This window comes from Hippopotamus amphibius, chromosome 3 (genome assembly GCF_030028045.1).
Source record: "Hippopotamus amphibius kiboko isolate mHipAmp2 chromosome 3, mHipAmp2.hap2, whole genome shotgun sequence".
In the NCBI taxonomy this organism is placed as follows: Eukaryota; Metazoa; Chordata; class Mammalia; order Artiodactyla; family Hippopotamidae; genus Hippopotamus; species Hippopotamus amphibius.
This window is the reverse complement of record NC_080188.1, coordinates 170,283,088-170,296,371: the sequence shown is the minus strand read 5'-3', so window position 1 is coordinate 170,296,371 and position 13,284 is coordinate 170,283,088. Positions and strand designations below refer to the sequence as shown.

General features: G+C 50.6%; 1 protein-coding gene across 1 annotated transcript in view; it reads left to right on the top strand.

The window, feature by feature from the left end:
• LHX4 (LIM homeobox 4) overlaps positions 1–13,284 on the top strand; it is a 43,138-nt gene that overhangs the window by 11,132 nt on the left and 18,722 nt on the right. The window contains exon 2 of the mRNA XM_057728834.1: positions 5,711–5,882. Within this exon, the coding sequence (XP_057584817.1) occupies positions 5,711–5,882 (172 nt within the window). The remainder of the gene's footprint in view (positions 1–5,710; positions 5,883–13,284) is intronic.

The window sequence follows — 13,284 nt, the reverse complement described above, 5'->3', positions numbered from 1 at the left end:
AGGGAGAAGGGAGCTGGCCATTGAGCTTGGACAAAGGTATTATGGAGCTAAGCGTTTTATACTCATTAACTGATCCAATCACACATCAACCCCAAGAGACTGGTGTTATTATCTCCATTTCATAGATAAGAAAATTGAGGCTCAAAGAGGTTAAGCAATTTGTCCAAAATCACACACATGGTAGAATCAGAATCTCAGACTCTGATCTGGGATTTATTGTAAACGATTTGGCAGACCTAAAGATGTGAAGATCTAAACTCTAAACAGAACTGAAAACTTTCAAATTCCCTCCATAGTTCTCCAAAAAGATCTTCGGGAAAAAATATTCTAGTTTCCCCTAGCTTTCTGTTTCACTGGCTGACTAGTCTCCCCACCACTCCCGGTTTGGACAGCTCCCTCCTTTCGGAGATGGCTTCCTTTCCATAGACACAGCTTGACTTCAGAAGAATTGGCCTTTTTCCAGAATCGCCGTGCCTCAGCCCTTGTATCGCCTTGTATCAGGATATGTGTGTGCTTGTGTTTGTGTGAGTGTGTTAGTATCTGTGGCATATGTGTGTGTACATGTCTCAGTGTGTGTGAATATGTGTGGGTGTGTTTGTGTCTGAGCGAATATGGTATGTGTGGGTGCCTTTGTCTATGTATGTGTATGTCTCAGTGTATTTTTATTTGTGATTGTGTTCTCCTCTATGTGTCTGAGTGTATATGTGAGTATGTCTGTGTTAAATGTGTCTTTGTGTATATTGTAAGTATATGTGAATGTGTGTACATCTGACTGTGTGTATGTGTCTTTGTGAGTGTGTATGAGGGTGTCTGCTTGGATAGCTGTGCACACGCAGCTGTTCTCCCTGTGGGCTTAGGTCTGTGTCTTGGGCTATGTTTCTCTGCTGGATTCTGATGGATGGACCTGCAGATGGGAGTGTATTGTACCATGTGGTCCGGCATCTCCACAGCTTCCTTGTCTGTTCCAGGGGTGTTGCTGTCTTTTCATGGCTGGGTTTTCCCTCTGCAGAGACCCTGCAGAGAGCATCACCACAGAACACTTTCCTGCAGATAAGATAAAAATTTCATTTTTAAATGAAATGACTCCTCAGATCAGGAACTGAGTTTATAGATCAAATTCTGTCTTAGTGGCTGCAAGGGTCTGCTTAATCTCCAGTTTTTAAAGTAAAATTTCGTGATATCAAATACTACATGAATAAGTTGAGTTTACTAGAGATTTGGAAATCCTCTCACTCCTTGGAAATTTTGGTTATGACTCTCTCATAGGAGACCTATGTGACCTCTGTCCTGTTCAGACTCTCCAAACTATTGAAAAAAATCATAATTTATTGTAGGTTACAAAAAGATTTGTTTTGTTGCTCTTTAAAGTTTTCTAGATGTCTCACATCTCATACTCATCTAAATAACAGCTTGGAGCGCTGTCTCCTGAAGTGTGGGGTCTGAGTTCACAGGTCCCCACCCCCTCACAGGCAGGGATGAATCTGAACTTGACAGATGCCATCAACAAGCTGGCACCTTGCAGCTGGGTGGGGGCGATCAGCTGGACAAGGGTTCCCACTCCCAGCCCTCCTTGGGCATTAGGTGTCTGTCCGCTACAACACATGCATACTCTGTCCAAAGGATGGAAATTGGTCCCTCAGACATTTCCATTTGCCCAATTGTTAGGGAGCACCAGAAGCCAGTGCTCATCTACTCCTTGTCACTACACACAGAGCAGCTTTGAGACTATCTCGCTGCCTCCATCTTCCCTCCATAAAGTGACAGGACAGAGACAGCTGGATGAGATGATGTCTCAGATCCTCCAGCCCTGGGGTTGGGTAAGCCCATCTCACGCACAGGCTCAGTTCACATTCTGGTTCCCTCATTGCGGGACCTTGGACTTTTTCTTGACCTCTCCCAGGCTCAGTTTCCTCATCTGTAAACTGGGGATAATAATACCTCCCTCGCCAGTTTGTGTGGATAGAGGAAACATACATTCAGGACCTGGCACAGGCTCTTGTTGCCTGATTTTACTATTATTTTAGGTATAATATAGTGTGGATCTCTTAAACCATTTCTACATTATCTCTGTTTTTTAAAAATACTCTCTCAAAATTTACAGTGGAATACAATGGGAAAGGTTTTGATTTAACGTAAAAGGCATCTTTAGTATATCCCTTACATTTTTGCCAAACTCGAGGACCCCAGTTGGGTCCCGAAGCCATTCCCTGAGAACCCCTAGTTTGGGCAGCCCAGCCCGTCCCTGCAGGAAGCACCCCCTGCAAGCTGGAGGTTGAAAGAAATGGCTCTCTGCTGCTTTTAGTGTTGTTCCTAAACGTGATGTTGTCTCGGCTTCCAAGCCTCTAAAACTCCCGCAGCCCACCCTTCCCGCATACATTAGCCTTAATGTATTCTCTCTTGAATACTCATCGTATTAAGGCTGCCGGTAGGTACCTTGCTCGAAATAAATTTTATGGGCGTGCATCCTCACCCTCATCCCCATGCATTTGTGGCTGGCAGGAGAAATATAGCCATATCTTTCCTCGGAGGCCAAACAACAACTAGGTGGGAATCTGCGGCCCTCTGGCCCGGGGGGGGGGGGGGGGGGGGGTGGTAGGGTGGGGTGTGGGGAGGGAGCAGGCTCACGCCCCAAGAGTCGTTCCACACTGCACCCCGCCCGCCCAACCCGTAGGGCTTTCCAGGGGTTAATGTGCCTTTGCTGGCCCGGTACCTGGCTTCTGGGGCAAAGACATCCCTAGTGGGCCGTGTCTCCAGACTGATGGTCCACCTCGACACACAGGTCGGGTGGGGCACCCACGGCTCGGGGCACGGGTTCCTGTGGCTCTGCACCCGCCCGTCCGCACACCTCTTCCCTGAGCCAGGAGGGCTTCTCGGTTAGGGCTTCCTTCCCCTCTTTTTCGAAAAGATGCCTGAGCAATCTTCTACACCTCTTTCTTCAAGCCCCTGGCTCAGCAGCTGCCACAGCTCGGAATGCGAATGCCTGCAGGGGAGATCCACACCCTTTCCCCATTAATGGCCTTGTTTAGTTGCCTTGTCGCCACCGCTTGCCCAGGCTGGACTTGTCACATACACGAGCTCCAGGTTATGTGTCCCTCACTCCCTAGAGTCTCACCTCTTCTTTCCCAACCTCCCAGTTGGTAAGGCCTCTGCTCTCGGAGGGAACCCTCCCTGGCCACTCCAGGGGTGCTGGTCCCTGATGGTCCCTGGAGGGAGGCAGGCATGTGGTTGATTGGCACCTGCCTGGTGGTGCCAGGCATGCCCCCCAAGCCGCGGCATAGTTGCTGTGTGACGTGGACCCCCTCTGAACCTCTGCAGGAGGGTCTTGACATCTATGCAGGGATTCTTGGTGGGAGTTCAATGAGGTCAAGCTCAGAATCCTGGGCCCCTAACTTTCCTTTCTCTCAGCCCAGCGGCACCACTGTGAACACCTGGCTACTGCAGTTATCTTATCTCCTAATAATAGCAAGCCTTTTCTGAGCACCTGCTGTACATCAAGTCCTGTCCTACATGTGTTGATTCATTTATCTTCACACAGTTCTACCAGGTACTGTTGTCGGCATCACCCCAAGTGAGAAAACTGAGACAGAGAGAGGCACAGTAATTTGTTCAAGCTTAGAAAGCAGAGCCAGGATTCAAAATTAGGCTGTCTGCCTCCAGAATCCATGGTCTCAACTCGTGTCCTACCTAGCCCCTCTTATTTGGTAGAAATTCCTGTAGCTGTCATGTACTCAGCACTTTGTTGGGACTCCTTGGCAAGTACATATTGGTTGAACAGTTTCTTTGTCAAGGAGGAAACCCTTTGAGATAAAAAGAAAATCCCATCTGAACTGGGACAGGTAGCAAGTGTCCAGGGTTACACGTATCTGGTAGTTTTATGCGGCATTTTGGTCTGAGAATTAGGTCAAAGGGCAAGGCATCTAGTGAGTATGACTTTCAGGCAAATGGTGGTGGCTGCCGAGACCATGAAGGGAACAGGCTATGCTGGGGTTTAATTGGGTCCAAGATCGACACTTGTATGTACAGGGCTAATGATGACAGTTAGTGAACGTCCCAATAGCGTGTCTATAAATTTCAGATACAAGCGACTTAATACTTGGGAAAGCGTCCTCTCTACATAGGTTTAGATGTGTTCAAATTTTCCCCCTAATGCTTTGAGACTAATTCCCTTATTTTGACACTTTAAAATTACATTACAACCAATGAACTTGGTATGAATCAAAAAACATGAGATTCTTGAAATCTCAGGAGAGATTTGGTTTTACTATAATACTTTTGTTGACATTTTGGGGTGTGCAGAAAAAGTGAAGAACTGTTTTGAGGTGAGCTTCTTAGAGAGGATTTGATCAGTTATTTATTTAGTGACAAGTACCTGTGGAGTTACTCTTGTGTGCCAGGCACTGTGCTGGGCACGGAGGATACAAAACTGAGAAGGAAACACTGTTTCTGCTCCTTGAGGATCTCACCTTCTAATGGGAAAAACAGTGTATAAAAAAACAATTAGCAAAAAAGCTATTTATAATAGAGGTGAGAAACCCCAGGGTTATGGGCCTCATGATATGCTATATCACGAGGCTACCATAGGAGGCCAAATGCTTGCACCTTTATGTTTTTCTCCTTAACATTTGTTAAGAGCATCTCCCCTTTTTTGAGGAAAAGGACAAGGGAAAATGGCTAGAGATGCGAGCACTATTTATTCATCCAACTATGAAAGCCTGACCATTTTATACATTTTGAAACTAATTCAATGACTCACAATACTGTCAACCCCCTGAGCAATCCCTTGGTAGAGATAGGATGGTAGAGAAACAGACCATGGATATTGGAAGTTACCCAGCATAGGAACAGGGTGGGGTAGTGGTTAGGGTTCAGTTGCAGACAAGAGAATCCGTTTTCACTATTTAAGTGGAAAATGACCAATTACCAGGTGTGTGTTAGATGAATTTTAACTCAGCGGAGCCAGCTCTGGGCCAAGCTTCTGGGAATAACTCCCAGCCCCTAGAACGTCATTGCTTCTGCCATGATTGATCAGGACATTAAAGCCAGAGAACCCATCAACTCAGTTCTGAATTCAGGTCTCTCCTAAGTTCATCTGATTGGCAGACCCTAAACACATTTGGAACCCAAGCTGCAAGGGAGTCTGGAAAAGCAGTTTCCAGTTTTCTTGTCTGCAGTACACGAAGGCATATTAGCTGGGGGTGTTGGTCGAGTTAATTGATGGTGTCTCTTGCAGTTCATTAAAATGCTGAGATTCTCTCTCAGGAGATTCTCTCTCCAGGAACACCTTCGGACATGGACCTTGGTCACTACCCACCCCCAACATATCATTTGCTCTTTATGCCAGATGGCCTCTCAGTCCATGCTTAGGCAGGGCTTACTTTACAGGCTGAGGTTTTTAGCACAGATTCTACCTAGTAGTGAAAATGTCATAGAAATAAAGGTGATGCTGCTAGCCTTGTGGTGCTCTTAGAAACAGGCAACCCCTTTGGGCCAAAGCCAGACCAACAAAACATGGATTGGATTTCAGTCCCAACCTACTCCTTTGACCAGGCACCTTTGTGCAGTGTGCAACCTGTACAACTGTATGTGGCAGTGCTAGGAATTTGGCTTATGTCTTTTCCCAAAACAGGCAGAATGAGAAGGCATCCATACAGTACCTGGTTAACAGTGCTGTGCAGAAGTCTCACACTGCTTCTCTCTCCTTTCTCCACAGAGATCCCCCAGTGTGCTGGCTGCAACCAGCATATCCTGGACAAGTTCATCCTGAAGGTCCTGGACAGACACTGGCACAGCTCCTGCCTCAAGTGTGCAGACTGCCAGATGCAGCTGGCTGACAGGTGCTTCTCCAGGGCTGGGAGTGTCTACTGCAAGGAGGACTTCTTCAAGTAAGTCAGAACTGGGGGGCACACCTTGCTCTCCTTGCCCTGATCTAACTGGTTCCCCCATGCAGTGAGGGGGAAGCTTGCAGTAAGGCAGGGTGGGGAGGGTGGGGGTCTTCCCTGGGTGGGGTGGGTGAATCCTGGTGCTGCGAGGCTGTTTCTCATTGAGGTCCCCCCTTTTAAAATATTTATTTATTTTATTCATTTGGCTGTATTGGGTCTTAGTTGTGGCATGTGGGATCCTTGCTGCGGCACACGAGCTTCTCTCTAGCTGTGCATGGGCTCCAGAGCGTGCAGGCTCAGTGGTCGCAGCACATGGGCTTAGTTGCCCCATGGTCTGTGGGATCTTAGTTCCCCAAGCAGGGATTGAACTCATGTCCCCTGCATTGGAAGGCGGGTTCTTAACCACTGGACCACCAGGGAAGTCCCGAGGTCCCCCTTTTAATCACCGGCCCCATCACTCCCTGAGGCCCAGAATCTTGGCCTCACTGGAGCTCTGCAAGGGCCATGGGTGGGGAGCCAGCAGGAGGCAAGAACCAGACTTCTGCAGGGTGGCTGACAAAGGATCCCTGCAAATCCTAAATTTAAGGAGTTGCTCTTTCTGTCTTGGTAAGCTGGTGTCTCAGGGCACTTGGCTGTATAATTCCTGCGGCTTTCAGAGTGCTGCTTTGAATTTTGTGCCCCAAATCTAGAGGCATCTTTATGGCTGCTTCGAGGGTCTCACAGAAGAGTTGCTCCTGGTAGGGACTGAGCCAGGCTCAGACAGTGTCATCAACTTCAATGGAAATATGATGAAGAGACAGTTTTGTGTGATGGTTTAGAGCCCAGACTCTGCCTGGATTTGAACTCACTTATTAGCTGTGTGCTTTTGGGCAAGTTATTTAACTTCTCTGTGCCTCAGTTTGCTTATCTGTAAAATGGGGCTGATGATAATAGGGTTGTTAGTTTTGAATGAGTCAACGTGTAAATTCCTTAGGACAGTGCCTGGTATGTGAATATTAGCTCTCAAGACTGCCCTTGATGTTTCATTCTGGGGTTGGGGCCCTCAGAAAAAAAATCCTGTTGGAATTTTAGGTCAAAGTGAGGGGATCTCCTAGAATTTATTTTCCATGGCATTTAGTCTGAGACTTCTCTCCCAGAATTTATTACCTGAGGCACTTATGCTGATGCCTCTAATGACACGGGCCAGCTGGTAACAGCAAAGCCAAGAACAGGAGGTGGGGGTGTCTGTCAGTGACACAGAGCCCAGTGTGGGTGGCCCACGGGGTGCGTGGAGTGTGGTGGGACTGCCGGGAGGCTCACCAACACCGGGACACACTGGGCACAAATGTCCAAGCCCCAGAGAGGTGGTGTGCATCCTTCAGAGGATGTGTGTTCTGGAGACAGGGAGGAGAAATCGGGAGAAGTCCCAGTCCTCATACAGAACACGATTTCTCACAAATCCTCCCCAAGGTTTGACTGCAGGGATGCTGAGGGTTCTCAAATTTTGTTAGTCCAAGAGGAGCTGAAAAGCTTTAAAGATGATCTTGGGAACCACGGGAGCTGCCCCCATGGCTTGTGTTCAGAAGGCAGTACTCATCGTCACCATCACACTTTGGTCAAATAAGCACTGCTCTCTCCTTGGGAGTGTGTGTGTGTGTCTGTGTGTGTCTCTGTGTGTGTTTGTGTGTCTGTGTCTGTGTGTGTATGTCTGTGTGTGTCTGTGTGTGTGTCTGTGTCTATGTGTGTGTCTTTGTGTGTGTGTGTTTGTGTGTGTGTCTGTCTGTGTGTGTGTGTTTGTGTGTGTCTGTGTGTGTGTCTGTGTCTGTGTGTGTGTCTGTGTGTGTCTGTGTGTGTATGTCTGTGGTGTGTCTGTGTGTGTGTGTGTCTGTGTGTGTGCACGCGCGCACCAGAGCTCCCTGGGGGCGGGGCAGTAGCTAGCACAGGCACACCCAATGAATCCTTGATGGTTCTGCCAGTTGAGAGATGGGCCTCTGGTTCCTCCTCTAAGTCTTTTGTGGCCTGTTCCCCTTGCTCTCCACCTTCCTTTTGCTTTCCGCACCTCTGACCCTCGCCTTGTTGCCTTTTTTCTGGCATTTATGCAGTTCTCTCCCCCCCACCCACATCCTTTCTCAGTGACAAGAGTTTGCCTCTACCTTCCTCCCTCACGGATGCCCTGGCCAAGCACCATGGCCGCTCTTATGGGCCCCTGGATAGACAAAAGTCACCATGTGTGTGGGGGAGGGGGGCAGGAGGAAGTAGGTGAGTGGTCCTGGCCATGGGGGTTTGGTGGGCTTTCCCTGCTTCCGGGGCCAGTGCAGCATCCTCCCATTTTGTCTCTGTACCTTTGGAAATCCTCGGTGAGCGCCAGGGGCGAACAGGAGGCCACGTTGCCTTCTTGCCCATCCGGGGACAGGGTAGGTGCTGAGATGTCCCTGGGTCAGAACTCTGGTAGGGGTGCAGGCAAGGCCTGTCAGGACCACAGGCCTGGAGCTCTGTCGCCAGAGAAGCTCCTTGGCGTATTGTCCTGGTGTTGTCCTAGGGCCCTACCTGATGTTTGGACCTTGACTGGCTGGCTCCAGGTTTGGGAAAGGGAGGTGGCAGCAGCTGGAGTGCAGGTTTGGGTATGGGAGAAGTAGTGACAAGGAAAGAGGGTTGCTCTAGACACAAGAGGAGCTCAGAGTCTGGGGTAAGGAGGGATTAGCACAGGCCTACAAGACTTAAGCCCAAGACCAGAAATAACAATGACAACTGCTCACCCAGGCCATTGCCCTGACCCCCTGTCTCCATGGCCTTGATCATCAACAATGTCCCTACGCCTCTCCCCACCCCCTGCTGCCCACACACCTCCCCACCCGACCAGCATCCTCCCTCACAGCTCAGGTCCTGACCCCCCACCCCCACCCCAGCTCCTTTGGCAGGGGCCCCTGCCTACAGAATATTCCGGAAGCACTGTGCCGCCAGAGCCTTCCACCCCGTGCCCAGCCTCCCATCCGGTCCTAGCTCACTGATTTCCTTGGGTAGCCGATGCCTCCAGCAGGATGCCCCCTTTCCTAGCTATTTCATCGGCGAGGGGTGCTGTCCACCCTCTCAGGGTCTCCCCATCCTTCCGTGGTGGTTAGTCCAGCTCCTCGGTGGAGGGAGCCCCTCGCAGGCCTGACCGCCTTGTCCCTTGTCTCTCCCAGTGACTCAGCACGAGCTGCCTTGCTTTGCTCACTCCTCCTGCACCTGTTCCATCTTCCCTGTTGGCTTGAGGAAAGACTTATTAGTCACTCATTTTTCTGTCTTCCCCCACATACCTGGCCCTGAGCCTTGCCCATAGGCCATCACGGGGTTTGATGCAACAGAGAGCAGATTACATAGTAGATTTACGATGCATTGTGGGGACCCGTTTCTTCTGTACCTGGCTTGGCATCCTGCAAGTCACAGAGGCCCAGGCTGCCTCCATTATTTAGCCCCAGTTCTTCTCCTTTCGCGGGACTGCTGGGCTTCATAAAGCGGCCCCCTCTCAGGACTGGATCCGCTTGCAAAGCAAGGGAGCTGGCCACACATTCAGTGCTGAAACCAGGTTGTTAATTCTGTGATGGGGGTGCTGCATGGAGAGAAATTTAAAACGGAAGTGATTCTCCCCACTGCCAGTGGAGGGGCAATCAGACACGAAGATTGGGCGCCTCTGAAGCCCTAGGGAGACCACTTGAATTTACAGGTAGTCAGGCCTCACCCGGCTTTTGCGGACCATGGCTGTTTGGCACAGGAAGGCACATCTGCAGTACAGTTTGGTATAGCAAGTCACAGTCCTCAGCAAGGACAGGGCGGGAGAATTGTCTATGGTCAGAGTAACTTCACCTCCTACCCACAGGGGTCTTGAGACCCACTGCCTACTTGGGGCTCAGACTGTGATTTGGCCATGGAACTGGGGGTCTGCTCCTCATCATGGCTCATTCAAGGTCACCAGGCACCTGCTTTCAGGTGGCGCATGTGCAGACGGACACTGGGAGCAGAGAGAACAAGAGGCAGGGAGGAGGGGAGGGCCGTCCCGGGCGGCCCAGGTCCCTCCCTCGTCTCACACCAGGCTGCAGGAGTCACCTCTGGCAGCCTCGAGAGAGGGCCGGCAGGTACCGTGCACTTGAATTTGCCTGTCAGACCTCAGAATGCTTGTGGCTGTGGCACTTGAAAGATGCCTGGTCAGAGGCATCTTCTCTATGCTCCTTGAAGTAAAAGAGAAGAAGAAAAAAGAAAAAGCACCATCCTTGTATGATATCTGCCCCAAAGCTCAGCTCAGAGGCAGAGAGCAGGACTCATTGACCTTACCAATCAGCACTGTGGTTCCAAGTTCCAGGATCAATATTTTAAATCTCTTTGCCTAGAACAAGGGGCAGGGCCACTGCTTTGCACAATTTCAGGGGCATCTTTTATTCTGTGTGAAGTTTTGTGACTCAAGACTGTCATGTGAGGAGAGCCCCGCGGGAGGTGTGTGATACCCCAGAAGTGGGCGGGAGGACAGCAGGTTGAAGCTGAAGCTTGGCTTCCACCAGCCTCCAGCCTGTGAGACATGGTGGTACTGGTGACTGGCAGCAGAGGGCGATGTTGGTGTGTGCAGACAGAAGGAAGTATTGTTGGAAGGTTGTACTCTGTGGTTGTTGCGTTTTTGAGGAGCTGTTAAACTCTGCCTTGCTCTGTAACATTGGCTGATTTTTGCTGTTGTTTGTTGTTTTGCCTCTTGGGTCCTTGGCTTCCCTTCTCCAAAGGAAATAAAGTTCTGAGGCCTGAGAGGAGAGGCAGTGAGTTGACTAATGCAGTGTGCTTCCAGGACGATTACCGTTCGAATTGCAAGCCAGGGAGTCAACAACTCCTTGGGTTGCGTTTGCTGAGCAGGTCTTTTCTGGACTGTGCGTCCAGCTTGTGGGGGGTCCCTGGCTCCCTGCAAAAGGACTAGAGCCTGGGGAGAGCAGGGGTCTGGGATTTGGGCTTCTGGGTCCCCTCCTCATCACCGATTGTGTCCTGGGATGAGCCTGGCAGCTCCCTTACTCTGAAGCGCGGTGAGAGCAGGTTTTCTGCGCTAGGAACTGATTCACATGCTGGGCGTCCTTAGGCAAGTTCCTTAACATTTCTGAGCGCCAGTGTCCTCTGCAGGAAAGATGGGAGTGCTAATGGCGGCTGCTTTAGGAGACCTGGTACACAGGAGCATTTCGCAAAGGAGGGTTATTCTATGAGTAGAGTGGTCTGGTGAACCCAAACGGAGCTTGATTGGATTCCTGTCCTGTGTTTTACCAGCTATTTGTCAGCAAACAAGTGACGAGGCCTTCTTGGAACTCTCATTCCCCTGTCTACTAAGAGGTGACATTCTAACCCACAGAGTTGCTGTGAAATGGGAAGAGGATCGTGTGTAAACTGTGTCCAGCGCTGCTGGGTGCTTCACGCTAGGTGCTGTATCTCTGGGTTTCTGGCCCTGGATGTGTTCACCTGAGCCGCAGCCGTGGAGGACTAGCTGGCAGAGCTCTCCCTCAAGGCTGGGCCTGCACTGGCTTCTCCTTCCTCCTGCTCCCTCCAGCTTTGAGACCTTCTCATTGAGATGACTTTTAAAGGCCTAGAGCTCCTCAGATGGAGGTGGGGGTAGCCAGGCAAATGGAGAGTGTACACGGTGTGTGCCGGGGATAAAGACGCCATGCCAGTTTACATGAAGACGGGAGAAATAAATCAGTGCTTATTATAATAAGAAAACAAACTGCTAGAGAATCAAAGAAAGGGCAAGATTCAGTGTCAACTTTTAGGGTAAAGCACAGCCTTTAAGAACATTCCAGGCTTGTGGGCAGCTTCAAGCCATGCCCTGGCCACCAGGTGTGTGCGCTCACACCTGCCTGCCAGAGGGGGGCCGTGGGGAGGCGTCAGAGGTGTCCTGGGGGTGACTGCCACTCCAGGGGGGGGTCATGCCTAAAACTTGATGCTTCTGTGGGGGGGTGTCCCTGCCCCAGAGGCCCTCACCTGCTTGGCACTGCGGAGACCCAGCGGGAGGGAAGGCCGCTGTGCCGATGTCAGTGGGGAGCTGTGTCCCCTCCCCCAGCCAGTCAATCTCCAGGCAGTCAGCGCGGCTGCCAGCCAAGGGCAGGTAAGCGGCGTCCTTGGGAGCCCGGGAGCTGCTGATTTATCCCCGCAGTTCAGAACAGCCTGTTTCAGCTCCAGCGCGCTCTGCGTTTGGCCCGGCCGCAGGGTGATTTCGCTGGCTCTGGCCAGGTCTTCATTAGTGACCTTGGGCCAATCACTCTGGGGACCAGGGCCTGCATCCCTCAGCTGGGACACAGGACATCGGGCAACATGGGGAAGGGCCCCCTCAGCCTCTCTCCAAGGTGGACGTTAGAGAGGGAGCAGGTGCTGGCTTTGAATCCAGGCTGAGTGTGAATTTGGGGCATAAGATCTCTCTGAGCCTCACTCTCCCGTCTTGGAAAAGGGATGGGAATAAAAATGCCCAGTTTTGTGAGAGAGGAGCACTGACATACACACACTACCAAATGTAAAATAGATGGCTAGTGGGAAGCTGCTGCATAACACAGGGAGATCAACTTGATGCTTGGTGATGACCTAGAGGGGTGGGGTAGGGAGGGTGGGAGGGAGGCTCAAGAGGGAGGGGATATGGGGATATATGTATAAATACAGCTGATTCACTTTGCTGTACAGTGGAAACTAACACAACCTTGTAAAGCAATTATACTCCAATAAGTATCTGAAAGCAAACAAACAAACAAAATGTCTACTTTCTAATTTACGGTGAGGACTGAGTAAAATGAAGTGCTTAATATCCATCATTATTGGTAGCTATTCTTACTAAGGCCATGACAGTGTATCTATGTAGGGAGGAGAAAAAAAGAGAAAAGGAGTATCCTGGGGACAGAGGCTACAAAAGGCCTCGGGCCAGACAGGGTTCTGGGAGGGAGGTGGGGCCTGTCCCGTGGCAATGGCAGGTGGGGGAATTGGAACAACCGTCCGCCTCTCGGCGTGCGAGTGGTGTGCAGAGCTGCCTGTGTGGTCCAGAGCTCTGCGGCAGTGACTGCAGCCCTCAGCCTCCACTTCCCAAAGCGGGGTTCCCAGCTGTGGCCGGAGGGTCCAGCCTGTGCTTGTGTGACCACCTCTAGCTAGCTTGTACCCTGTTGCCTTAGGAAGAGGCTACTTCAGTTCTGGGGTTGATTGTGGTCCAACCTGGGGCCAGGTTCTTGCTGAGCCACTTGTTATTTTGATAACTACACACCTGCTAGGCCACACACACACACACACACACTTTAGCAAAATGTGCTTGAAGAACTCACAAGGGGAGGGTCTCTTTGACGTGTGACTTTCCATAATTTCCGAATAGTTTATAGTCTAATTCCCTCGCTAAGCAAATTAAACCTCTTAAGGTAACGATCAGATGGTCCAGATAGTGGCTGTGTGTGTGGAC